The sequence below is a fragment of the Camelus ferus genome, chromosome 3 (genome assembly GCF_009834535.1).
Source record: "Camelus ferus isolate YT-003-E chromosome 3, BCGSAC_Cfer_1.0, whole genome shotgun sequence".
In the NCBI taxonomy this organism is placed as follows: Eukaryota; Metazoa; Chordata; class Mammalia; order Artiodactyla; family Camelidae; genus Camelus; species Camelus ferus.
The window spans coordinates 25995342-26019557 of record NC_045698.1 but is presented as its reverse complement, the minus strand read 5'-3'; the positions used below and the strand labels follow the sequence as shown (position 1 = coordinate 26019557).

The window sequence follows — 24216 nt, the reverse complement described above, 5'->3', positions numbered from 1 at the left end:
ATTATTTCCTTTCTCTAACCCAACCTCCTACCTTATAGGTATTGGAAGTATAGATCACCAACTGTTCTTACTTCTGAAAAGCGAAAATGGACAACACCTCCTATATTATTTGACTTTGTTATTATGAGTATTATTTCTTTGAAATAAAGAAAAATATTTTTAATTTAATCTAACCATCAGCTTTACCCCAACTTATCTATCATGTACGCAGAATAGTTCATCATACAAAATTGTATGTAAGTACAAATCTTACAAACACCTCAGTTTTTTCAATAAGCAATTTTGAGGAAACCTTTTAAGATAGTTTGACTATCACTAAATGAAGAACATATGAGTCTAAAATTATCAAAATGAGGAATGCTAACTCATTGTCAACCTTAAATCTATTTAACGAAATAAAACAAAGTAGAAATTATCTTGCCCATATAGCTAAATGGCTCTGTACAGTAACCTTAAACAATTATTTGTAAAGCTGAGTTTATAGGTAACTAACCACATTATAATATCGCTTATACTGGTTCCACAAAATGTTTGCTTTCCCTTAGAACTTTTCAAGGTCAACTTCACATATAAAATCCAATGTGTCACTCACTATTCTCAAGCTACATTTGATATTCTTATCAAAGCAGTTAGTCCCTGGATCTACTGCCCTCTCAGAAGGAAAGAACTGCATTAGGAAAATTAAATATGATTACCATATAAATGGGACAGTAAAAGAATCATAATTTTATATAAAGGTAGCTACTATAAATCAATTCTCCAAAATAAATAGACTTGAAATGTTAACTGAATGTAATAGAATTACTGCAATTAAAACCAGGTATAGACAAAATAATTTATATTCATTTCAATTACTACCTGCAAATATGGATTTCAGAATAGAAGGGAATTATACATAAACATAATTAATAACTTATTATATGTTTAAATTAGACATGTACCCTAAGTGTGTTAAAGAATGCATACAAACGAGAACTGTCATTTTTATGCCTGAATAATGTGTCTTAAAACTTAAAACAATCAAAAATAAAAATAAATAAACAAAAGTTTTTAAAGTCTAAGAAGTGACTTCTGCTACGACCAAGTACAAACTTACTAGACTCCATGCCCACTCTAGCCTTCTTCTCTCTTGCTGAAAATAAAAAGGTGTCCCTCCTCCTGATAAGGCTAACCCCACCAGTGTTCATCTCCCTACAACGCAATTTGAAATCACAAATTCATTTGTGGCTTGTCTATTCTATTTCTGTCTTCCTCTCAAGAATGTAAACTCCACTCCTACCCTACGACTACTAGTCATGGTGGTGTGGAGCCATAGGGGCAGAGGCCTCGAGTCATGGCAGGAGGAATGGTGACGAGCTGCAGGCATCCTCACTGATTACGTGGCGAAAGGGATAGGGTTGTTTGAAGCCTGCAGTTTTCAACTTCCTGGGCATCATTTGAAGCTTAGGGTAAACTGGGAAGAATGTGCCCAAAAGAAAACCTGGGAAGAAACAGTTCTTCACTTACAAAATGCCCACTTTGCCTCTGTTGTGAATTCGTTCACTGAGAAAGAGATTTACCATTATGTCATTATACTAATAAAAGAAAAAATGGATGTGACTCATGATATAGAACCAAAAAAAAAAAGAGGAAAGTTGGAAGTGGATTCCTTGGGAAGAATTGCCTCTACTGGATAAGTTTTTCTGGGCATTACATTGGTTACAGGAACAAGGCTATGATCCTTGTTCGGACCATCTGGTAGGATATAAAGGAAATCATCCGTAAGTGGTCAAGAAGACTCCTTTTTTTTTTTTTTTTTTTTAATTAAGACAAAATAAGGTCTGTTTAAGGAATGGGAAATATCTAATTTCAGGAAAACTCCCATTTCATCTAAAAAGTTCCAAATGACTGCCAGTTTATTTGCAAATTCTTAATAAACTCACCACCCTTTCAGCCACTGCTTCTGAAAATTTTCCTAAGATATGACTGAATAGTATTCAGACATAGAATATGTGATAAATGGTGAGACTGTGGTTAATCTGCTTTCTGTATTTCTCTATATTTACTATGCAGTTTGTCATTAGCAGCTTACATGGAATAGAGTGCAATAGAATTTGCCTTAGCATTTTAGTTCAAATTAAGAGCCTAATTAAAATGCTAACACAGTAAGCCTAAAGCAGAATTGATCATGTTTGTTGATTTTCCTCTTCGTTTTTATTTTTTTTAAATGGGAGGAAGGAGCAGTAATATTGTGACAGTCCTTGCAACTAGAGAGAATATCACAGGCATTTAGGGTGTATTTCCCAGGTTGGTTTGTGATTGAGAATCTAAACCAAGAGTAGTGAGAGATACTCTAGGATCTGTATCCTACCATTAATAGGTCATGTAAGTTTGGATTTCTCACTTAATATCCCTGAGATCTAGTGCATTTACATGTAAAATGAGGAGATAACAATATAGCAGTGGTTCTCAGAATGTGGTCTGGGAGGGTTCACAAGACCCTTTCAAGTCAAAGCTATTTTTACAATACTAAGACATTATTTGCCTTTTTTTCAGAGGCTACATGATGTGTGATATTGTGAAAAACTGAATGCAAAAAAGCAGATATGATAATCCAGCTCTCTTCTATTAAGCCACACATTAAAGAGATTTGCAAAAGTATAAAACAGTATCACTTTCCTCATTAAATTTTTTTGTTTGTTTTAGAAAAAGCTATTTTTCATAAAATTTATTTATGATAACATGTATCAGGTTTTTGGTATTTGTAAATCAGTTAATAAAAAATTCTTAAAATTAGAGAAAAAAAAAGGAGTGTAAGTTCCACGTGGACAAAACCATACATGTCCATCTACAGGATCTGCTGAACTACTTCTCAATCCCTGTGTTCCAAAGACTTGAAGAACACAGTTAATTTTCATGTGCATTTTAATCACACTGAAATAAAAAAGGAACTCATATAAATGTTGGTTTAAAACAATAGAGTTGTAAGAATTATTTTAATTTACATAAAAAGACTAAAATCTGATACTACACTCAAAACAGGTCCTTCCAAACACTGAGGGACAAAAGGCCACTGAAACTAGGTAATCTAACTCATTCTTAATTGGTTTCAGAGAAAGATCTTCATCAAAAGGAGGAAATGTAAAAAATTAATAAACAGAAACCTCAATTAAATGGAGTTGGGAGACCAGAAGGGGGAGCCCTGCGATGACAGTAGAGCCCAATAGGAAGAAGAAAGACCCCTCTTCTTTCCTTGTAAGGACTCAGTCAGTGGAAAGCCATGGACTCTGTTTGCTACAGCCCTCTCAACTTCCTTTTCACCTCTATAAAAGGATTCTCCTTTCCTTGCCATGCAGGAATTTGCACATGGCTCACCATGGTTGCAGACCCCAAACTATAATTCTCTGTGATCTCAAATAAACTTATCTTTGCTGAAGAAATATCTGGCAGTATATTTGTTTTAAGTCAACAGTAAGTATACTCAACAAATAGATATATTTCTCAATGGCAATGAGGAAATAAAGCAGAAAAACTTACAGATTAAAAACATAAATACACAATGACTCTCTCAAGAGTGAGTCAGACATTGTTTGGATATTGATTTTAACAAACTAACTGTAAAAATATGTATGGGACATTGAAGAAATGTGAACAATAATGGAATACTGGATGATATTAAATAATCATTGGAAAAATTATAGATGTATTGAAGATGTTCTGATTATGAGGGAGAGAGAAAAGGAGAGGGGGAGGAGGCAAAAGAGAGACATACCCAGACTTACCTCTTAGAGATGCATACTGAAACATTTACAAATGAAATCATGTGAAACCTGGAATTTGCTTTTAAACAATCTCACAAAGTAGGTAGATGGGGTGGTAGGGAGGGAGGTTTACTAGAAATGTAAAGTATACATGAAACAGGATTGGCCTTATGTAGATAATTGGTAAGGCTCAGAGATAAATATATGGGAATTCCTTTCACTATTCTCTATACTTCTGTGAATGTGTAAATATTTTTACAATAATTTATTTAAAAAAAAAAAAAAGACCAGCCAAACAGTCACCTTCTTAATCTCTGACATATTTCCAAGAGGTTGAAATACACACAGGGCAAAGGCAGGACTGCAAAAAAAATTAGTTAATCTAAAAGTACAATTAGAAACTCTAATTGATTTTTAATGTATAAGGAATTTGGAGTTTTTTTATTATATATATTTTAAAGATAAAATTTGATTTGAAAAAACAGGAATATTTAAATAAAACGTATGTGAAACAGATGAACTATCTCTCGGTTGTAAAAGCCTCTGGATAGGAATGCTTCCTTCAGGTACTAACAGTCTATAACTTTTTTCCTTACTTATACTTAAAAACATGAAAATTAGTAAAATTCTTTCACAATTTCAAAATAAAAATATCAAAAGTCTGATTTAATAAAACATAGATATAATATCAAGAATTAAATGGAAATAATTTCTTAAGGCAGCAGTTCTTAGATATTTTGGTTGCAAGACCCTTTACACTACAAATCTTTTGAGGACCCCCAAGAATGTCTGTTTATATGAATTATGTGTAACAATATTGACAGCAAAAATTAAACTTAAGGCATTTAAAAATATTTACTGTTTACTTCATTTAAAATAACAATAAACCCAATGTATTTTAACATAAATATTTTACAAAAATTATACTTTCAATAGCAAAAAATTTAGTGAGAATGTCACTATTTTAACATCCTTGGCTATTAATTATATCATTTGTTTTATTTCTGGGCCTATTTTTATTGACATTTTCCCTCTCATTATGGGATGTATTTTCCTACTTTTTTACATGTGAGACAGTAGAAAAAGGTAGTTTTTTTTTAATTGTAAAGGGGAAGTAAGATAATTTTATTCTTTCATTCATTCACAAACTTCATTCAACTATCATTCATAATGGTTTTACAGTAAGATAAAATACTTTCAACTTATTCCTCAAAATTTTAATTACCAATTTTAAATAACATAAATGACAATATAAATATAATCCATTAATCTAAATAATATAATCAAGCCATTCATTAACTGTGTTATGTTCATTTCTTATCTCAACATCTACCTAAAAAATGAACTCAGGCCTTTTACTGATACAGAAATTAAGCTAAGGGTAATGAGAAATTTTCCCACACCATAAAAAAAGAAAGTATTTGAGTTTCATTTCTTTCTTTCACTTACAATGTTCCTATATCAAAGAAAGACTGTAACGCCAACAATAACAATGACAATAAGTGTTCCTGGTTTAAATGAAACGCAATGGCTATTTTGACTGAGCAGAAAAGTAATCTATTTTCCTTAATGTCCATAGCTTTATGATATCAGTTTATTGTGTAACTGATCTTAATACAAATGCATCTTATTACTTCACTTTTCCATAAGAGCCCTGTTATTGAGGGAAAAGAATCAAATTTTTGAAACTTACTGTTTTAGTGCCATGCTTTAGTGTTATCTCATGCGAGTCAGGGATCTTTTGGACAGGATTCTGAAAAAAGAAAATTCCATGACACTGATAAGTCATATAACATATTTGGGGAGAACTACATACTACACTAACAGGAAATGTAATTTTTAAAAATTGCATCACTAGCTTTTTAACACAAAACTGTGTGAGCATGTCTTATTTCTACACTTCTAGATGGATTGCAATTGGTCACTCTGAGCTGATAATAACTTTATCTTAAATCTCTAAAAAAGATAAATATAAGAAACTCTTTAGGTTGTATGAAACCATAAGGCTCTCTCAGTATGGAAAAATTTTTAAGTCCTCTTTACCCTGGTATTTGGACATACCTTAAAGTATTTATGTACTCAATTTATACTAGACAACAAAATTTATATAGGATATACCTTTTAATCCATAAAAGTTTAAAAAAAAAAACTGCTGTTCAAATGGAATTGAGTCATACACTGATTCGATTCACTAAGCCCTTATTAAAGTGAGATTATACCAGATGCTTAGTGGCATTAGACATAGGTCCTACTCATCTTCCCTCCCAAGAAGCATATGGTCTAAGAGGGAAACATCAATGACTCTACTTCAATATAATACATATATAATACATGCTATGTTAGAAAAGTTACAGACAGAGTAACTGAGGGTTAGAGAAGATGGATGCATAAATCAGACATAAGAGATCACAGTGATCATTTAAATAAGAAGTTTCATTATTCAGCCAATTCCCCTTTATTCAAGAGCAGGGTAATCATACTAAAATTCTACAGCCATTATAAATTCATGTTAGGATTATCTTGCAATCTACTTCATTAAATATGTGCAATCTAACAGACTTTGGTCCCTAACTTCCCTCATTCTTTAGGATCTTTGATGAACCAATCAATCACCAGCTCTTTCTATTTTATCTTAAATCTTTCCCCTACTATAGCTCCTTCTCCTCCGCATATAAACTATTAAAGTATTTCCCATATTAAACACACACACACACACACACACACACACACACACACATATATACATACACACATTCCCCCTATGTTTACTGCAGTGTCACTATCTTTTCCTCTACAATCAAGGTACTTTCACACTACAGTTTTCTACTTTCTTTCACTCTTCTACCTCTACCACTTTGGCACTTGTCACTTAATTCCTAATGCTTAGCACAATTCTTGGTACTTAAGGGACTCTCAGTAAATATTACTTGAATGAATAAATAAGTCACATAAGTGCCCCAGGACACTTTTCAGAACTTAACCTGCACACCTGACCTTTCAACAGCATGATAACTACTTAACTGTTGTTTCCTCCATCTTGAAACTATTCTTTCTTGGAAGGAAACGCAACAGCCTAGACAAAAAGCTAGGAAACTTAGGGTTTTAAAATCTAGCTCTGACACTCATTAAACCTGCCACAACCTTGGGAGAGTAATGACTCTGTTTCATCATTTGCAAACTAAGGATAATAGCACCTACTCCTTAGGTTACTGTGAAGTGGTTTAAAGCTCATAATACAGCAGGGAGGGTATAGCTCAGTGGTAGACTGTTTGCTTAACATACATTGAGGTCCTAGGTTCGACCACCAGTACTTCCATGAAAAACAAAAGTAAACTTAATTACATCTCCTTGCAAAAAAAAAAAAAAATTTTTTTAAGCTCATAATACAGAGTTTGACACAAAGTACATGCTTTATAAACGACAGCCACCAGTTATCCTAAGGCTTACCTCCTGTCTCTCTGGTCATTTATGTTAGTCTATTTCCAGGCTTCTCTTCCTCTTTATCTGGCTAATTCCTACTCACCTTTCAAGACTCAATTCAGATGTGACCTGCTCCTGGAAGCTTTTCTCAACATTTCAAATTCTGGCTTAAATGACCTTTCTGTGCACTCGCATGACCACCTCTCCTTGTCTCTATCACAGAACCTACCACAATACATCGTAATGTTTTACCTATCTCCCTCACACCACTCCCTAACCAAACTGCAAAATGGACACTCCTCAAAGACTGTGCATATATATTACCTCTGGGTCCCCAGTCCACAATACACTTGGTATATGGCAGACACAGACAAAAGTTTCTGGAGTGAATTAATGGCCTCATAAATCATATTAGATTATAATTTTTAATATATCTTCAAACATTAATGTTTATGTTCATAAAGAAAAACAGGTAGGTGCTATCCATCAGGTGAGCCTGGTGAGTGAGAGTCAGGGATAACTGAAGGTTTTCCGAAAGTGAAAACCTTCGAAGACCAAATGATTCTACCCCAGACTAAAAGCAGATGAAAAGTTACAAGAATAGAGAACTAAAGGCAGTTTTGTTTTAGATGGTTTGCATCTGAGAGGTGACTATAATACATTACCACCACAGATCAATGAAGAAAGAGATTAGGAACCAAGAGGCACTAAACAAAAATACTAACCTCATAGTAACCCAAGGAACTGCTAGAGAGTTTGCAGTTTATTTCAAGACAAAGACATCACGGTATAGAGTACTATCTTTTGGAAAGAACTACACATACCTATCTCAGAGATACCAATATTTCAACACAAATTCCAAAATAATTTAAAAGTTGAACAAACGAATTCTAGACTACTCCTATATTAAATTTTGTAAACCACTGACTGCTACCTTTGCAGCTGACAATATCTGTAAGAAATAAAAGCCCATATAAAGGTGCTAAGTACTCTTGCAAGAAACAGGAGAACAGTTCAAATGTTTTACTTAGAGAAGAATCTATTATCGTCTGTGTCTCATTTCATAACTAATTACTTTTTCATCACTCAAGAAAGAGAAACACTGTCACCAAAAGGAGGGACTGAAAATTATTTCATTGAATTCAGTGCAGAATATGCCTATATATAGACAATTTCTGACATTCAAAGAAAAAACTTACAAGAACACAGAACAACTTAGTATTTACATTAGGACTGAATTAAATGTTTAAATAAATGCTGTTTACATTTAAAATAAAAGTTTTACTGGAAATCATGTAGGCATAACTCATAAAAAGCCCATATAATTGGCACAACTAAATCATCTAAAATAGTAGCAATCCATCTTCTGGTAGCATATTACTTGATGGTGACTGTTCTTTTTCCAGAACTTTTACTAATGACTTTTTGAAATATGGCTTAGTGTGAAACTTGCTATAACAGTAAAATATTTTCAAGATTTCCCTGCCAAGGGATGTCATAAACTATAAGACTTCAATGAAGTCATTTATTACCAAAATTCATAACAAGAGCTACAGTCTTAATGGAAAGGGGGAAAAGATACCAGTTTTTGCTTTGGTTTGGTTTTAAATGCCAACCAAAGGATTATTTCCCAGGCTCTTTGGTTTACCCCCAATAAGAACAATGACAGCAAACTGGAATAACATGAGCAATTCCATCTGATGCACATACATCCTTACAGTGTTTTCAAAAGACTTGCAAATCAGAAATAAACTTTCTGGGGTAAATTTGTCATAAATTTAAAAAGCTGTATATGTATAGTACTATAAGCCGTAATAAAAAGTCTACTCAGTAATAAGGATCTGCCACAAAGTGGCTAGGAGTCAGGGGAAGAATGGAGATTCCCAACCAGGAGTCTGAAAATGAGTGCTACTTCCTCCCAGAAACCATACCGGAAACAGTTATCAGTGCAGTACCACAAGCAACCAGAATTAGAGTCCATTCTGGTGTAACTGTGGAGATCCAGTAAGACTGACTTAAAATTAATTCATTTATTCATTCACTCGCTAATCACATATTCACTTAACAAACATTTATTGAGTATTTAAGTATATACTACACACCACATACCAGGAACTAAGTTATAGATTAAAAGTCCCATAACAGAGATTCTGCTCACAAAGAACTGTCAGTCAGTAAAGCAAAACAGACAGGTAAACAAATAAGCAAACTAAAATGTTTCAGATGCTGAGAGAAGAATACACAGGGTTCAGGGCTCAATTCCATTGTGTCTGGGGAAGTAGAGGGTAATTAGAAAAGGTTTCATAAAAGAGATGTTTGAGATGCCTTTGGAAAAATAGAAGTTCCTTAGGTGAATGTGGAGGACATCAAGGAGAGAATAAGATGACTCTTGACACTTTCTAAACTGCAAATATTTCTGCCTGGCTAGAGTTCAAATTGCCAGGCAGGAAAAAGGGGAAGGGTGTGTGGTGTAGGCTGTGTATGTGTGTGTATTTTTTTTTTTAAATGTTAACCCAGAGAGCTAGTTATGAGCCAGATAGTATACAATGTCAAGAATCTGAAATTTAAGCTTTGAGCCATGTAGAGTAATTTGACAAGATTTGAGATTTCAAAAAACCACCAAGGCATTCTGTACATCAAAAGACACAATTAACACAGCAAAAAAGCAATCTACAGAATGGGCTAAAATATCTGCAAATTACATATCTGATAAACTGTTAATATCCAGAATGTATTATTAAAAAAACTCCTCTGACTCAACAATTTAAAAAAAAAAAACCTGATTCAAAATTTGACAATGGATTTGAATAGAGATTTCTCCAAAAAAGAAATACAGGTGATCAAGAAGCACATGAAAAGATACTCAACATCACTAATAACAAGGGAAATGCAAATCGAAACCACAATGAGATAACCACTTCACATCCAATGTGACAGCTATTATTAAGGGAGAAAAGAAAGAAAAACAAAATAAGTATTAGTGAGGATAAACAGAAATTGGAATGCTTGTACATTGCTGAAGGGAAATGGTGCAGCTGCTATGGAAAACAGTACGGTAGTTCCTCAAAAAATTTAAAAAATAATTACCTGTGATTCAGCAATTCCACTGGCATATATACCCAAAAGAAATAAAGAGTAGAGTCTCATAGAGGTATTTGTACACTCATGTTCATAGCAGCTTTATTCACAATAGTCAAAAGGTGGAAATAATTCAAGGGTCCATCCATGGATGAAGGAATAAATTGTGATATAAATGTATAATGGAATATCATTCAGTCTTTAAAAGGAAGGAAATTCTGACACTTGCTACAACATGGATGAACCTGAAGGACAGTATACGAAGTGAAATAAGCCACTCACAAAAAGAGAAATCCTGTATGACTGCACTTATCTGAGGTATCTAGAATAGTCAAATTCATTGAAACAGAAAGAACAGTGGTTGCCAGGGTTGACGAAGAGATGGAGATAGGGAGTTGTCATTCAATGGGTACAGAGTTTTTGTTTTGCAAAATGAAAAAGTTCTGGAGGTTGGTTGCACAACAATGTAACACTACTGAGCTGTACATTTTTAAATGGTTAAGACGGCAAGTTTTATGTTACGTATATTGTACCAAAACTTCAAAAAAATTTAATAGATATAACACACATAAATAAACAAAAAAGGTTAAAAGATGTATACCATTAAGCCTGAATACTTCTCAATGCTATAATAAATATTAGGTAAGCTTCAAAATAAATCATTTATCAAATGTTTAAAATCTTCCTCCAAAAATGTAAAGTTACGTGTCTAAAATATTGCAGGAAGGAAAGACAATTTCCTATCTAAATCTCACAGCTGGTTCCAATCCTTCAATTAGCAGTATTCCCAAACCACTTCTAAATTACCTTCAAACCATTAATGCCCTATTGCAAACTTCAATCTTACAGAACATTTCTTAGTAACATGACTTAAGAGTACACTGTTAAACAACTTTTTATATTTGTGTGAGGGCTGAGAAACTTAAAAAGGATAGTTCATTCTTATATTTTATAAGAAATCATATTTTTTAAATATGACACTAGCAATAAACACGAAGATAACAATTTTCTATGTTTATTTATCAGACAATAATGGCAAGTAATTAGCCAACAGGATTTATATCAAATGACACATCTACTTTCAAAGCTACCATGAACGTATGTTCTATCACTTCCTAACACCCTAAAATTTTATGAATACGTCAGCTCATTCTTATTTGTTCTCTTAAGTACAAAGACTTAAAATCTAGACAGGACTCTGAGATTAATTTCCAGTTGTAACCTTCACCAAGTCATTTAACTATATAGAACCTCAGCCTTTTCACCTGTGAAAGCAAGAGTTGGACTAGGTAATTCATGACATTCCATAATGACATGGCTAACCTTAAACTTACTCACATCTGGAACTATGAACAGTACCCTATGTCCTTCCCTGACCTCCATCCTCTTCAATTCTTCCCACATTGCTCACTACTGTGATATTACTCTTCGTATGTCATTTTTCACAGAAAACCTTCAATATGTCTCTACCACCTTAGCTAGCAATAGTATCGTTTCAGAGCACTTATACACTTATGTTTTAGAAATTTTCTTCATCTGTTGAATGTTGTTCCAGGTTACATTTAGAAAAATTAATGTTTTTTAAGAAGTTTCTGGTCAAAGGTTAAAAACTTTCAGTTATAAAATAAGTTCTAAAGGATCAAATATACAGCATGGTGACTACAGTTAATAACTCTGTGCTGTATACTTGAAATTTGCTAAGAGTTGATCATAAGTGTTCTCACCACACCAAAAAAAAAATAAATAAAATAACTATGTGAGGTGATGGATGTGTTAATTAAGTTGATTGTGGCAATCATTTCACAATGCATACATATATCAAATCATCACATTATACATCTTAAATGCATACAATTTTTGTCAGTTATACCTCAATAAAGCTGGAAAATAAATATCATTAAGAAAACAACAGAAGAATTTCATATGTAATCAAAAAGCAGATTGTTTCTTAAGAGATACTAATCTAAAAAGCCTAGTAACATTCTTATCATTTGCAGTGGTATTTATTTTTCATTTATTACTTACTAAGGTATGTATTAAGAGCCCATCCTTACCCACAGCATTAACCATCCTAGGCAGGGATGGAAAACCACAGAGGCTGAGCTTGCCAGAGATGGGGTGGGGGTAGGTACTATAACAGAATTAAAAAGGAACAACCTGGCTTTCTAGGACCCTTATAATGAAACTCTTCCCTCCCACTCCTTTACCCCCACCTAAAAGAGAAGGCTTTCTTTTACAACTACAAACGTAGGGGTAAATTTCACCAGCTCAGACTGGGGCCCCTGAGTTTTACCATTTGTCCTATTCCTAAAAAAGGCCCACCTTGCCAGTCACAACAATGCATACACCATTCTCATATCTTCACAAAATTTGAACTAATTATCCTCTCAAAGCCTTATTTCCTTAGCCACCTATCTACCAAGAATAAGAATTGGTTAAAATGATTCATTTGGGAAACAAAGTGCTTTTATAAGTGGAGTAAAGATTAATATAAGCCTCAGTCTGATAGCTCCACAGTTCTCACAGAAGCCTTTCTAATGCCTTGCACCTCAAAGTACAGGACACAAAGCAGCACCAGGGACATCACCCAGGAACTTGTTAAAATTCAGAATGTCAGGTCTCTCCCAGACACACCAAATCAGAATCTGCTTTTGGACAAGGTCCCCCAGGAGATTTAAAGTGTACATTAAAGTGTGAGAAGCAAAAGTTTTCTGAGATTATCACTTCACTGCAACACAAGTTCACCAGTCCTATTACAGCTTGGTAGTATATTGCCTGAGCAACATTTTATATCTTAAGATAATTTCTATAACCTTAGAAAGATATTCAACTGGAAAATCTTTTTTTTACTTTTGTTAATTTTTTATTAGCATGAAACAGGAAGACCTAATACATAACATGTTTATTTTATTTTTAAAATTGAAGTATAGTTGATGTAAAATATCACGTTAGTTTCAGGTATACAGCACAGTGATTCAGTACTTCCATTATACCTCATTATAGGTTATTGTAAGATAATGGGTATAGTTCTCTGTATTACATGGTATATCCTTGTTTTTCTTTTTTATATACAACAATTTGTTAATCCTATACCCCTTATTTGTCCCTTCCCCTTCCCTCGCCCCTTGGTAACAAGTTTGTTTTCTACATCTGTGAGTCTGTTTCTGTTTTGCATATACATTCATTTATATTATTTTTTAGATTACACATTAAATACCATAATTTATTTCTCTTTCTCTTCAACTGGAAAATCCTGGAAGTCAAATTTACTTTCCAATTTAGCAAAAAATCTTACTCTATAATTCAATTTTCCAAACTGCCTGGTAATATGGGATTTTTGTTTTCTAATTCATACAATCATTCATTCAACAGCTACTTAATAAAAACTTATATTGTTTTAAAGAGACAAGGCAAGAGCAGGACAAGAATCTGAACTGTTACTTACTAGTGGTAAGAACAAAAAATCTCTTCTCCTTAGAGCCTCTATTCCCTTAACCATTTACTGGATATAAATAATAAAAGTAGCAGCTTGCATATACATGCATACTATCAGCCAAGCACTGCTTAAGGCACCATATACTAAGTAATTTAATTCTAACAACTCTCTAGTAGGTCTTATCATCACCCCATTTTACAGAAGAGGAAACTTAGGCAAAAGGAGGTTAAGTAATTTGTCCAAGATCACATAACTGGTAAGTGACTAAGAAGGAATGTGAACTTAGAAGTCTGGCCCCAAAGTCCATGTATGTAATCATTACAACCTACTGCCTCCTCTACTAGCTTCACAGAGTTCCCGTGACGACCAAATGAGTTAATGTACCAAAACACTTTATAATCACAACCCATTCTAAGTAAAATATTACTATGAGCCTATGGCTATACAGGTTTTATCCTGAAAGTACACATTTGAGAAATTGTTTGAGACCAGGTATAAAATGCCTTGAGATAGAAAAGTTTCACCGACTTTCAGCATCTTAGATCTGCAGGGCAGAACTAATTCAACATGGGTTATGTACTGTAGTATTCTGAGTTATGTTTAAGATTTCATAACTGTCCTTTATAAAAAACTGAGTTCTTGCTTGGGCAATCTTTTTATATTTAGTTAAAGATGCACAGACAATACTAATTTTGACTATAAAAAATGTCAAGGTATCAGTCAAATTAATAAGAATTAATTTATTTAGGAAAATAAAAGAAGCTTGAGGCATAATAAATGTTTATTAAATTCACTTGGTACTGAGAAAAGGTCTATCTTAATCCTTCTGTACTACAGATCTTTTAAAAACCTAATACTGCAGAATAAATAACATATCTGATTTAATCTGATTTTCCATACATACAAAAACAAGTATATGTTTCACAACTGTGAAAGGTACATTGAGAATTAGAGACATCTCAAAAGCCAATCTGTACAGGTTTTGTCGCATTCATTCTACAGTTCTAGCTTTAGCAATTATACACCCTATTCATGCCACCAAATATGGAACAAACACATTATTAACACTTCATCATACTTTTCCTAATGTCTAAAGCCACCACCACAACAAAATATTTTAAATTGCTCTTGGGCATTTCTTGCCAAAGAACGGAAGCAGATTGCTTACTTGCCATCTTCTTACTAGTCTGTAAAATCCTTGAGGACAGGTACTAAACCTGATTTTATTTGCATCTTCAGTACTAGGCACAGGGTCTGACATACAGTATCTGCCCAAATATATTCATTCTTAACTAAAGATATAAATTGCCTAGTAATGATTGTATTTTAAAGAAAATAAGCATGAAATCCATGAGAAAAAAAAATACACAATCAGGGTTTGTACTTATCATGGTATGTTTATATACCCTTCTAAAATATGCAGACATATTTATTAACTATTTATATTTTACATCTACTCTTGAATATTTTCATGTATACTTTCAAAATAAAACATTCAAAGCCACAGACAGACTTACTATAAGCTGTACATAATAAAACCTAAGTGCCAGGTACTATGCTGAATACCAGGGATCCCAAAATAAGGAAGACACAATGCACTACTTTCATAGAGCTCAGAAACTACAGAAGGTGCACTCTTGTAAACAAGTAACTATTACAATTACAATCATTTATCATAGTTATGACAGGTACAATAATAGAAGAATGTCCTACGTCAAATCACAGACAAAAATTAACTTAAAATGGACCAAAGACCTAAATGTAAGTGCTAAAACAATAAAACTCACAGGAAAAAAAAACATAGGAGTAAATCTTCACAACCTTGGGTTAGATTACTTAGATATAACACCAAAAGCACAAGAAACAACATAAAAAAACAGATAAACTGGACTTCACCAAAATTTAAAATTATTATACTTCAAATTATACAATAAAGAAAGTGATAGGACAACCCACAGAATGAAAGAAAATATTAGCAAATCATATGTCTGAGAAGGGACTTGTGTCCAGAAGGCATAAAGAACCCTTATAACTCAATAATAAATAAATATCCCAGCTGAAACAGGCAGAAGATCTGAAGAGACAGTCCTCCAAATAAGACATGGAATTAGCCGATAAGCACATGAAAACAGTGTTCAACATCATAATTCTTTAGGAAAATACAAATCAAAATCACAATGAGATAACACATCACATCCACTAGGATGGCTATAATCAAAAAGACAAACAATAATATGTTTTGGTAAGGATGTGGAGAAATTGAACCCTCACAGAATACCAATGGGACTGTAAAATGATACAACTACTATGAAAAACAGTTTGGCAGTTCCTCAAAATGTTAAACAGAGTTATCATATGACCTAGTAATTCCACTCCTATACACTCCCAAAACACAAAAATATACATCTATACAAAAACTTCTAGACAAATATAACATCATTATTCATAACAGCAAAAGAGTGTGAACACCCAATGTCCATCAATTAATGCATTTTTACAATGTGGTATGTCCATACAATGGAATATTATTTGGCCATAAAAAGGAATGAAGTACTGATACATGCTACAACACAGATGAACCTTGAAAATGTTATGCTAAGTGAAAGAAATCAGTCACAAAACACCATTTACTGTATTATTCCATTGATATGAAATGTCCAGAATAGGCAAATCCATACAGACAGAAAGTAGATTAGTGGTTGCCAAAAGATGGAGGCAGGGCAGTGGAGGGAGAACAGGGAGTGAAAGTTAAAGGCTGCAGGGATGCTTTTAGGAAGGACAAAAATGTTTTAAAGTTAGATAGCGGTGATGATTGCACAATTCTATGGTTATACTAAAAACCACTGAATTGCAAACCTGAAAATTATGAATTTCAGGGTATTAATTATAATCTCAATAAAGCTGTTACAAAAATTATAAAATAATAGAGGAATATAACTAATGCAGAAGTAGCACAAGGAAGCAAGTATTCAATTCTCACTTTGTGCATCAGTGAAGGTCCTTAAAAGGAGAAAATGCACAAGCAGAAAAGCTAGATCCTGATAAATGAAAAGGTTCTTCCTTGATGGAGACAGATCTGTCACTATGTTACCCAGAGAGTCACTACTTACATAGAGACCCTATACAAGAGAATGGAGTTGTACTGAGTATTGACCAGGGTCCAGATAGAAGGAGAAGCATGTTGGAATGCATAAAAGGGAATTCATATTCAAAACCTGTTCATAGTTTGTAAGGCTGGGGCATGAGACAGTGTAGGAGAGACAAAAGAGGACCCTGAGAAGCAGAAAAGGTCACATCCAGTGGTAAAGGAAGGTGTAATGGATAAGCACATGTATTCTGGAGTAGATTCCCCTAGATTTGAAACCTGGCTCCACCATTTACTAACAGGGTAGCTTTGGGTAACAGTGCCTCTGAGTATCAGTTTCCTTATCTGTCAAAAGAGGATAACAGAAGTAGGAGGAGTAAATGAGTTATTTCACCTTAAGTATTTAGAATTTTGCTGCACGAAGGAAGTAACCACTTACTGTCAGTACCATTATTTGGTTCTAGATTTGAGTATACACTTGTTTCTTTACCATAAATCAAACAAAAGGGGATTGAAGATACTGAACTGTGGCTTAATAGTGAATTCCTAGTTTGTTATAGCATCACTTTTTATAATAGTAAAAATCAAGATTATGCCATTAACTCCTTGATTTAATCAACAAACATTTAAACCCCATTTATACTGTTCAAGGTTCTGTGGGATGCAGATGTGCATAAAGACTCACTGATTCCACACAAGATCAGTAATGAAATGGCAAAATAACCATCCAACAGCAGCCTGGTAGGCCACGTGAATCAACTTGGTGGTCTTGGCCTTATTTCAAATTCATAATTAGCTGCACTTCTGGTACTCAGCACAAATAGTATGAACAAACTGTCTCTCCAAAGACTGAGGTCTATAAAAGAATTTTTTTAAAGTACACTCTGTTAACACTGCTTTAAAATCTACTTATATGCTACTCTATCAATTTGGCACTCAAAAATATAAAATATATTCAAATGCAAACTTTATAATCTTGGTAACAGGGGAGTACCTAATTCCACTGAAAGACAAACTATATCAACTTTGGTAATTATTCATGATTTTGTAAAAATTATTTAAAAGCACTTTTTTAAAAAAGCACTAAGAAATCTTTTTCAAAATTGACATATGCAAATCTTTCACTTTCAACCATGTATAGAAGGGGTGAAAGATCAAGGGAGATATTTTACTTTCAAATACTGTGTTTATATCTACTAAACTGAAAAACTGATGTCTATTTCTATGGCTTCTTTAACATTTAGAAGAGTGTAAAAATTAATTACATGACCTTTGCTCTTAAGAATACTTACTAGTTGGGAAGATAGAAGAAAACAAAATGAGATCAATAAATAAAGTAGCTCAAAGTAAAATTTTAAAATAATAAAGTGAGAGTAAAAACTGGGGGGAAATTTAATTACATTGAATTCAGTTTTTTAAAAACAACATTAAGGTAAAGTGAAATATAACTGAAACAGAGCCAAAAGGTGAGGCTTATGTAGGAAGATAAAAAGAACTGGAAAGAAAAGAGAAATGAAGGAAAAGATAAAAAGGAAGAGGATTCCACATAGATAAATAACAAGTAAAGGACTCTGGGAGGGCCAATTACAAAAGTATTCATAGAACTATAAAGTGTAAATAATTTAACCCTCTGAACCTACAATCAAAAATATAAAGTGTGAAAAAAATTGCAGTGTTATAACCAGAGAGAGTTGGGGTAATAAAAGAAGAAGAAGAGAATTTCATTCCTTCATAGAAAGTACTAACGATAGTAAAAATCCTTGGGTAAAGGGAAAAAAAGGTTTTGAATAAGAAAGGGATGTGCCAAGTGATTATATGGAGAAATGAACAAGGGTTCTGTGAATCCAGAAGATAGGTATATGGCTATAATAAATAATAAAGGATACAAGGGAGAACATAATAACATTCTTTCATGATTACAAGAGAATCAGTCAATTGAAAAGGAGACCTAAATTTTCATAAAAGAGGGACATAAAAAGGTTTGATTAAAATATCTTAAAATGAATTTAAATTTTTAGACAGTTTATTTAATCTTTAACAAAACTTAAGTTATAACTACATCAAATCTCAGAATACACCAAATCTTAGAATGTGCAAAGAATGAATCAGGTATTATTACACACCATTGCTGGCTTGAAGATGAAGGGGCCACATCCAAGAACTGGGAAGCAGCTTCTAGTTCCTGAGAACAACCTCTGGCCACAATCACAAGGAACTGAACTCTGCCAACAATCTAGCTGAGCTTGAAAGCAGATTCTTCTCCAGAACTTCCAGAGAAGATTCCCACCCTATCCTGATTTTGAACAAGTAATCAGAGAATTCAGTCCAGCCTTCCCAGACTTCTGATCTACCGAACTGTGAACCAATAAATGTTATTCTAAGTCGCTAAAAAAAAAAAAACAAAATAAAAATACTATGGCAACTTTAACAGTACATAATAAAAATGCATCAGATCACCAAAATTTTCACCATAATAAACAGCTGTAAAATGGATGACATCAGCTTAAAAATTTTTTTCACTCATCTTGTAAAATAAGTCTTTGTTCATTTGGCTTGTGGTTATGTTCAATGATGAATTATGGAAAGCTTTGAATTAAAAACTTGAATTTTCTTACCATTTTATTTTCCTTAAAAAAAGGTATTATTTTATTGGAAGTTGGAAGTAATTTTTCCAACTAAAATTTATAAAGCATAAAATGGCATCACAGACTATACATGATCAACCTTGGCAGGAATATTAAGAGGTATGTTTTTACAAAAAATATTCAAAGCCTTCATGAATTTTCCATTCAAATCATTTATCAATCTTGTCAAATTTCTCTTTTTCAGTTAAGAACTGGTCCAACTTAACTAGATCCTCATCTGACAACGACTCTGGGTGGAGTGAAGGACATCCTTAACATCACTTCCACAGACTTAATGAAATTTTACATCTGCAAGATTTGCAACTCACTGATAGAAGTTTGCCAGAATTTAATGTTAAATACTTATATGTTAAAACAACTTGTAATTGTGGAGACTACAATCAGTCAGATAAAAGTACCCTCCTGTCTTCTTCATTGCACTTAACTATGCTTTGTGTTGTCTGCATAAACTAGTCCATCTTACCCACTATACACTAATTCCTGAGAATAGAGAAAATGGCCCATACTGGCTGTGTCATTCACATTGCAGGTGCATAAAATAAAAACTCCTGATCAGAGGCAGAAAGGACCCATGCTAGGGACTGTTCCTGGCAGCCACCTGAGAGAATACAAAATCTCACCTAGCAATGAGAGCTTAAAAAGGTCTGCACCCGTCTAACAAGGGAACTGTGGTAGAACCAGCCAGGATGTGTGAGAAGGGACTGTTACTCCTGACTTTCTAAAGGTTAACTGTGACTAGATCAGAAGCAGCTCTGAGTCCATGAAATGTTTAGGGGAAAGAGAGTAAGTATAACCACAGCCAAAGATGGCCATGCATTCAACAAATATTCCTTGAGTATCTACTATGTGCCAAGCACAGGTCAAGCCACTGAGGATACAATAGTGAAAGAGACAGTGTTATTGCCCTTATGAAACTTAAATTACTATGAAGAGAAAGACAATAAACCAATAAAAATGTCAGCTAATGGAGCATCAGAATGCAGTGGAATGCAGGTGGAATATTTGTATAAGGTAGTCAAAGAGGCAACACTTGAACAAAGATCCAAATGAAACGAGGGCATGATGCGAAGCTCCTAGTGTTACTTCACGTAGAGGAAAGACAAAATAGAAAGGCTCTATGAGGGATCAAGCATAGCTGTTCAAAGAAAAGCAGAAAAGTCAACGTGAGTAGAGAAGAGGGAGCAAGACAGGAGTGGAAGGAGATTAAGTCAGAGAGATCTGCAGAAGCCAAGTCATGCAGAGCCTTAGAGGTCAAGGCAAGGATTTCTTAACATGTGACAGAAAGAAATTGCAAAGTTTACTGACAGGAAAGTAACCAAAAAAAGCAGGGAAGTGACAAAATCTGATATGTGCTTTTTAAAGTTTGGATTACTCTGGTGAACAGAGAAATAAACCTTATTTGACCTTACAGAGTTAAATTATAAAGAAGCCATCCTTAAAATTCCTGCCATTAAGCCTTATTCTATACAGTAATCTGTTACTGATTTTAAATGCTTAAAGACAGAAAATAAATTGTAAATATATTACTGTCAAATTCTCAAATCAGAAAAGAATAAAAAATTCACTCTACATTATTTTTTAAGTAATTTATTCCAGCATTAATCTCAACCTAAATCTCACCTGTTCCAGTGTGTAAGAAGACATTGTTGGTAAGATTCTTTTTTTCTGTCCACTGTAGACAGGAGAAAGTTGAAAACAATGGATTCACGCCAAAAGCCAAAATGCTTCTATTGCCCCCTAGTGCCCATCTTAAAGAACGAAGACCTTCCCACAGTAGTTTGGAAACAGTAATGAACACATTCACTGGATTTTGGAGTAGAGCTTTTAGCATCCTCTGCTGACAGAATCTTGCAGGTGAAAGCAGGTGTAACTAAATTGCTCTGTTTTAAAGAATATTCATTTTTCTTCCAAAGTTAAAATCATTGTTTCCTAACATTATTTTTTTAACTTTTCTTTCTCATCAGCTGCAATTAAATTAAAATTGGTCATTAATCAACTATTGGTAATGATGATGAAAACGATACAACACGGCAATTTTAAGTACTTAGTATGTGTCAATTCCTACATTGTTTACATAAATCATCTCAATCCTCATATAATCAACTCCTGAGAACTGAAAGAGAGTTTTTTTCCACTTTTAATTCATCAAACTTTCCCTGTGCATGCGGGACAGAGACTGACTGATACAGGTGGTTGGCAATGATCAAGGCCAAGGGGATGAGAAGCCTCAGGCAAAAAGTCAGGGAAGCACAGTGGTGGCCCAAATTTGGACTCTCCACCACAGAACGTGCCAACCAGAGAGTCAGAGAAAGTTCATGGAAAACAGGTGCTCACAACTAAAAAGTCACTGTTACATCTAGCCTTTAGTTACAGTCATAAAAATGCAACTTCCAATTTTCTGTAGTAATAGGAAACGGGATAGCAAGGACAATGAAAATCCTCAATAATCCCAAAGTTTCCATTTGATTATGTTACAACTTTCTTTACCTTTAAAATAAAAAACAGAATTACACACATGTAATAGATACAGTTTAAAAATCATATTTCACCTCTTTCCTGACTCTACCTACCCCTTTGAATTTTTGTTCACTTATTTAGCTCAAAGCAAAATAATAATAATACATCTTGAAATACTCACTAAATACTTCAAATTATTTAACAGTTGGTATAGTTTGACAAGGTTCAGTAATGGTTTGCATACCATTTTCATTTGCATCCTATTTGAAAGAGTAATTTTATTACCACTGTAGATAAGTAAAATTGAACAAAGGAAGAATGAGTGAAAAGCAGGCTTATCATCAAAAGAAATTATGATATACAACATTAACATTTCCAATCCAGTGACTTCAGCAGTAACACTGGACCAACTAGTAACCAGCAACTGAAGTAAATGCATATTTAAAAAAATTAGAGACAATCAGGTGGTATAGTTCTAACGTAACTACTCATATGTTCTCTCATAATTTTCCTTCGATCTCTAGTGCTATGAAAACTCTTTTTTAAAAAGTCTGTGACTAGAAGAGGGCACAAAGAACCATCAGGGTGACAGGAATGTCCTCTAACTTGTTTGGGATGGTGGCTACACTCGCTGTATATACAACTGTCAAAACTGTTTAAAATGAAATCTTAAGATCTGTGTGCATTATTATATATAATTATACCTCAGTCGAAACAATCACAATAGGTTTTAAGTTTTGTGAGACTGGTTTTAAGATGAGAAAATCACGGCTCTTTTTTTTTTTTTTCCTCATTTAACTGGTAGGTTCATAAGCAGGTATAGCCTATACAACTAAATTAATTAATCTCAACCATGGGTCACCTCTTGCAATTATTAAACTACTATGTAACTAAATTTTAGGCTTAGGACAAGGCATACATAATGGTGCTTACAAACACAGGTGTCTATTTGCATTTTCATGCTCATATTTCTTCTATTCACTCCTCTATCCCTACTTCCACTTTCCATGTAAAAACTAGAGATTGACATGTCAAAAAGAGAAACTCTCAAATGTCATAAAATGAAGTTTTCAATTATAAAAACCAAATACATTCAATTCCACTTGACAAATATTTATTCTATGTACTATAGTATAGGCACTACACTAGAAGTTATGAGTTTTAAAAAATTACTGTGCTATTTATATACAGATCTCTATACTTAAGGTCATTACAAAAGATTGCAAAGGCAGAGGCATTAACACAAGAATACAAATATTATGTCACAAGAAAAATAGTTTGTTTGCTATAGAAAGTAGAAAACAGACCTAGGAAGTAGCACGTACAGCTGGCATCTGGAGAGGATGCTTGGAGGAAATGGTCTCTGAAGGTTAGACAGAATTTAACAAGCAGAAACTGGAGGAGTGGGAAGGAAGCATTAAAGTTTTGATCAGTGTCCACTCAAAACTAGCAGACTCATTTGTCAGACAGAATTAATGGGCAAACAGGAATTCATGAGGTCTAATGTACTTGACAAACGAGGCCTTCTCTACATTAGCCTATTCTAATGAGAGATTAGACATGTCCTTGAAAAAATCTTGAACAACTGATAGAACCAGTGCTAAATGAGGAATGAATTATGTCTGTTGTGGAAAATGATAAAAGATAGCAGGGAGGAGGTAAAACTCCTTTTTAAAAAATGATAATCATAAACTCAATGAGGGAAAATTGCTTATTTTGTTTAGTCACAACTTGCCTCATTAAAGATGCACATTCTCCTAAATTAAAAGCATTTAAAATGTACTTTCTTTGTTAACATTTCTTACTGGAATCTTTTATCAAATTAAAACAAAAGAAATCCATGCCTATGACTCTATTTCCTTTATGAATGTTTCAGTGATCCTCTATATAAATGACCTTGACATATATGGCTGAAATTGACTAAAATCTTAGCCAAGACTACTTTTATGGAATCTTTCTTTAACAAAATGAGCCAAAAAGATTACACCTCATTTTGGAAGAAATAAGAACAGTAGAATAACTAAATAGCAAGATGAAACAGACAGGAATTCAAAGGAAATTCATGCATGCTAATATAGTAACCAAATCCTAAGAGTTTAAAGATTGCGTTAGTATCCATAAACTTTCTTTTGCTACTTTGGAGAAAGGCAGCTAATATGTTCACAATATACAAAATGAAATCAAATAATAGAATATACATATGTATGTCATATAATATTAAAGGACTATTCCATTACTACCGGTGAAAGCACCAAGCACTGAATATAAACTCATGCACACTACATAGTTCCTAGCTGGCTCTCTGCATCATCCATCCTTTGTAGTGGAAGCATTAAGTTTTAGCTAGAACCCTGG

The 24216-nt window shown here is 33.5% G+C and overlaps 1 protein-coding gene and 1 pseudogene across 1 annotated transcript in view; one reads left to right on the top strand and one right to left on the bottom strand.

The window, feature by feature from the left end:
* WDR70 (WD repeat domain 70) overlaps positions 1-24216 on the bottom strand; it is a 233168-nt gene that overhangs the window by 184464 nt on the left and 24488 nt on the right. Inside the window, exon 6 of the mRNA XM_006185141.3 lies at positions 5434-5493. Coding sequence (XP_006185203.1) covers positions 5434-5493 — 60 coding nt within the window. The remainder of the gene's footprint in view (positions 1-5433; positions 5494-24216) is intronic.
* On the top strand, positions 434-2808 carry LOC106729662 (annotated as a pseudogene).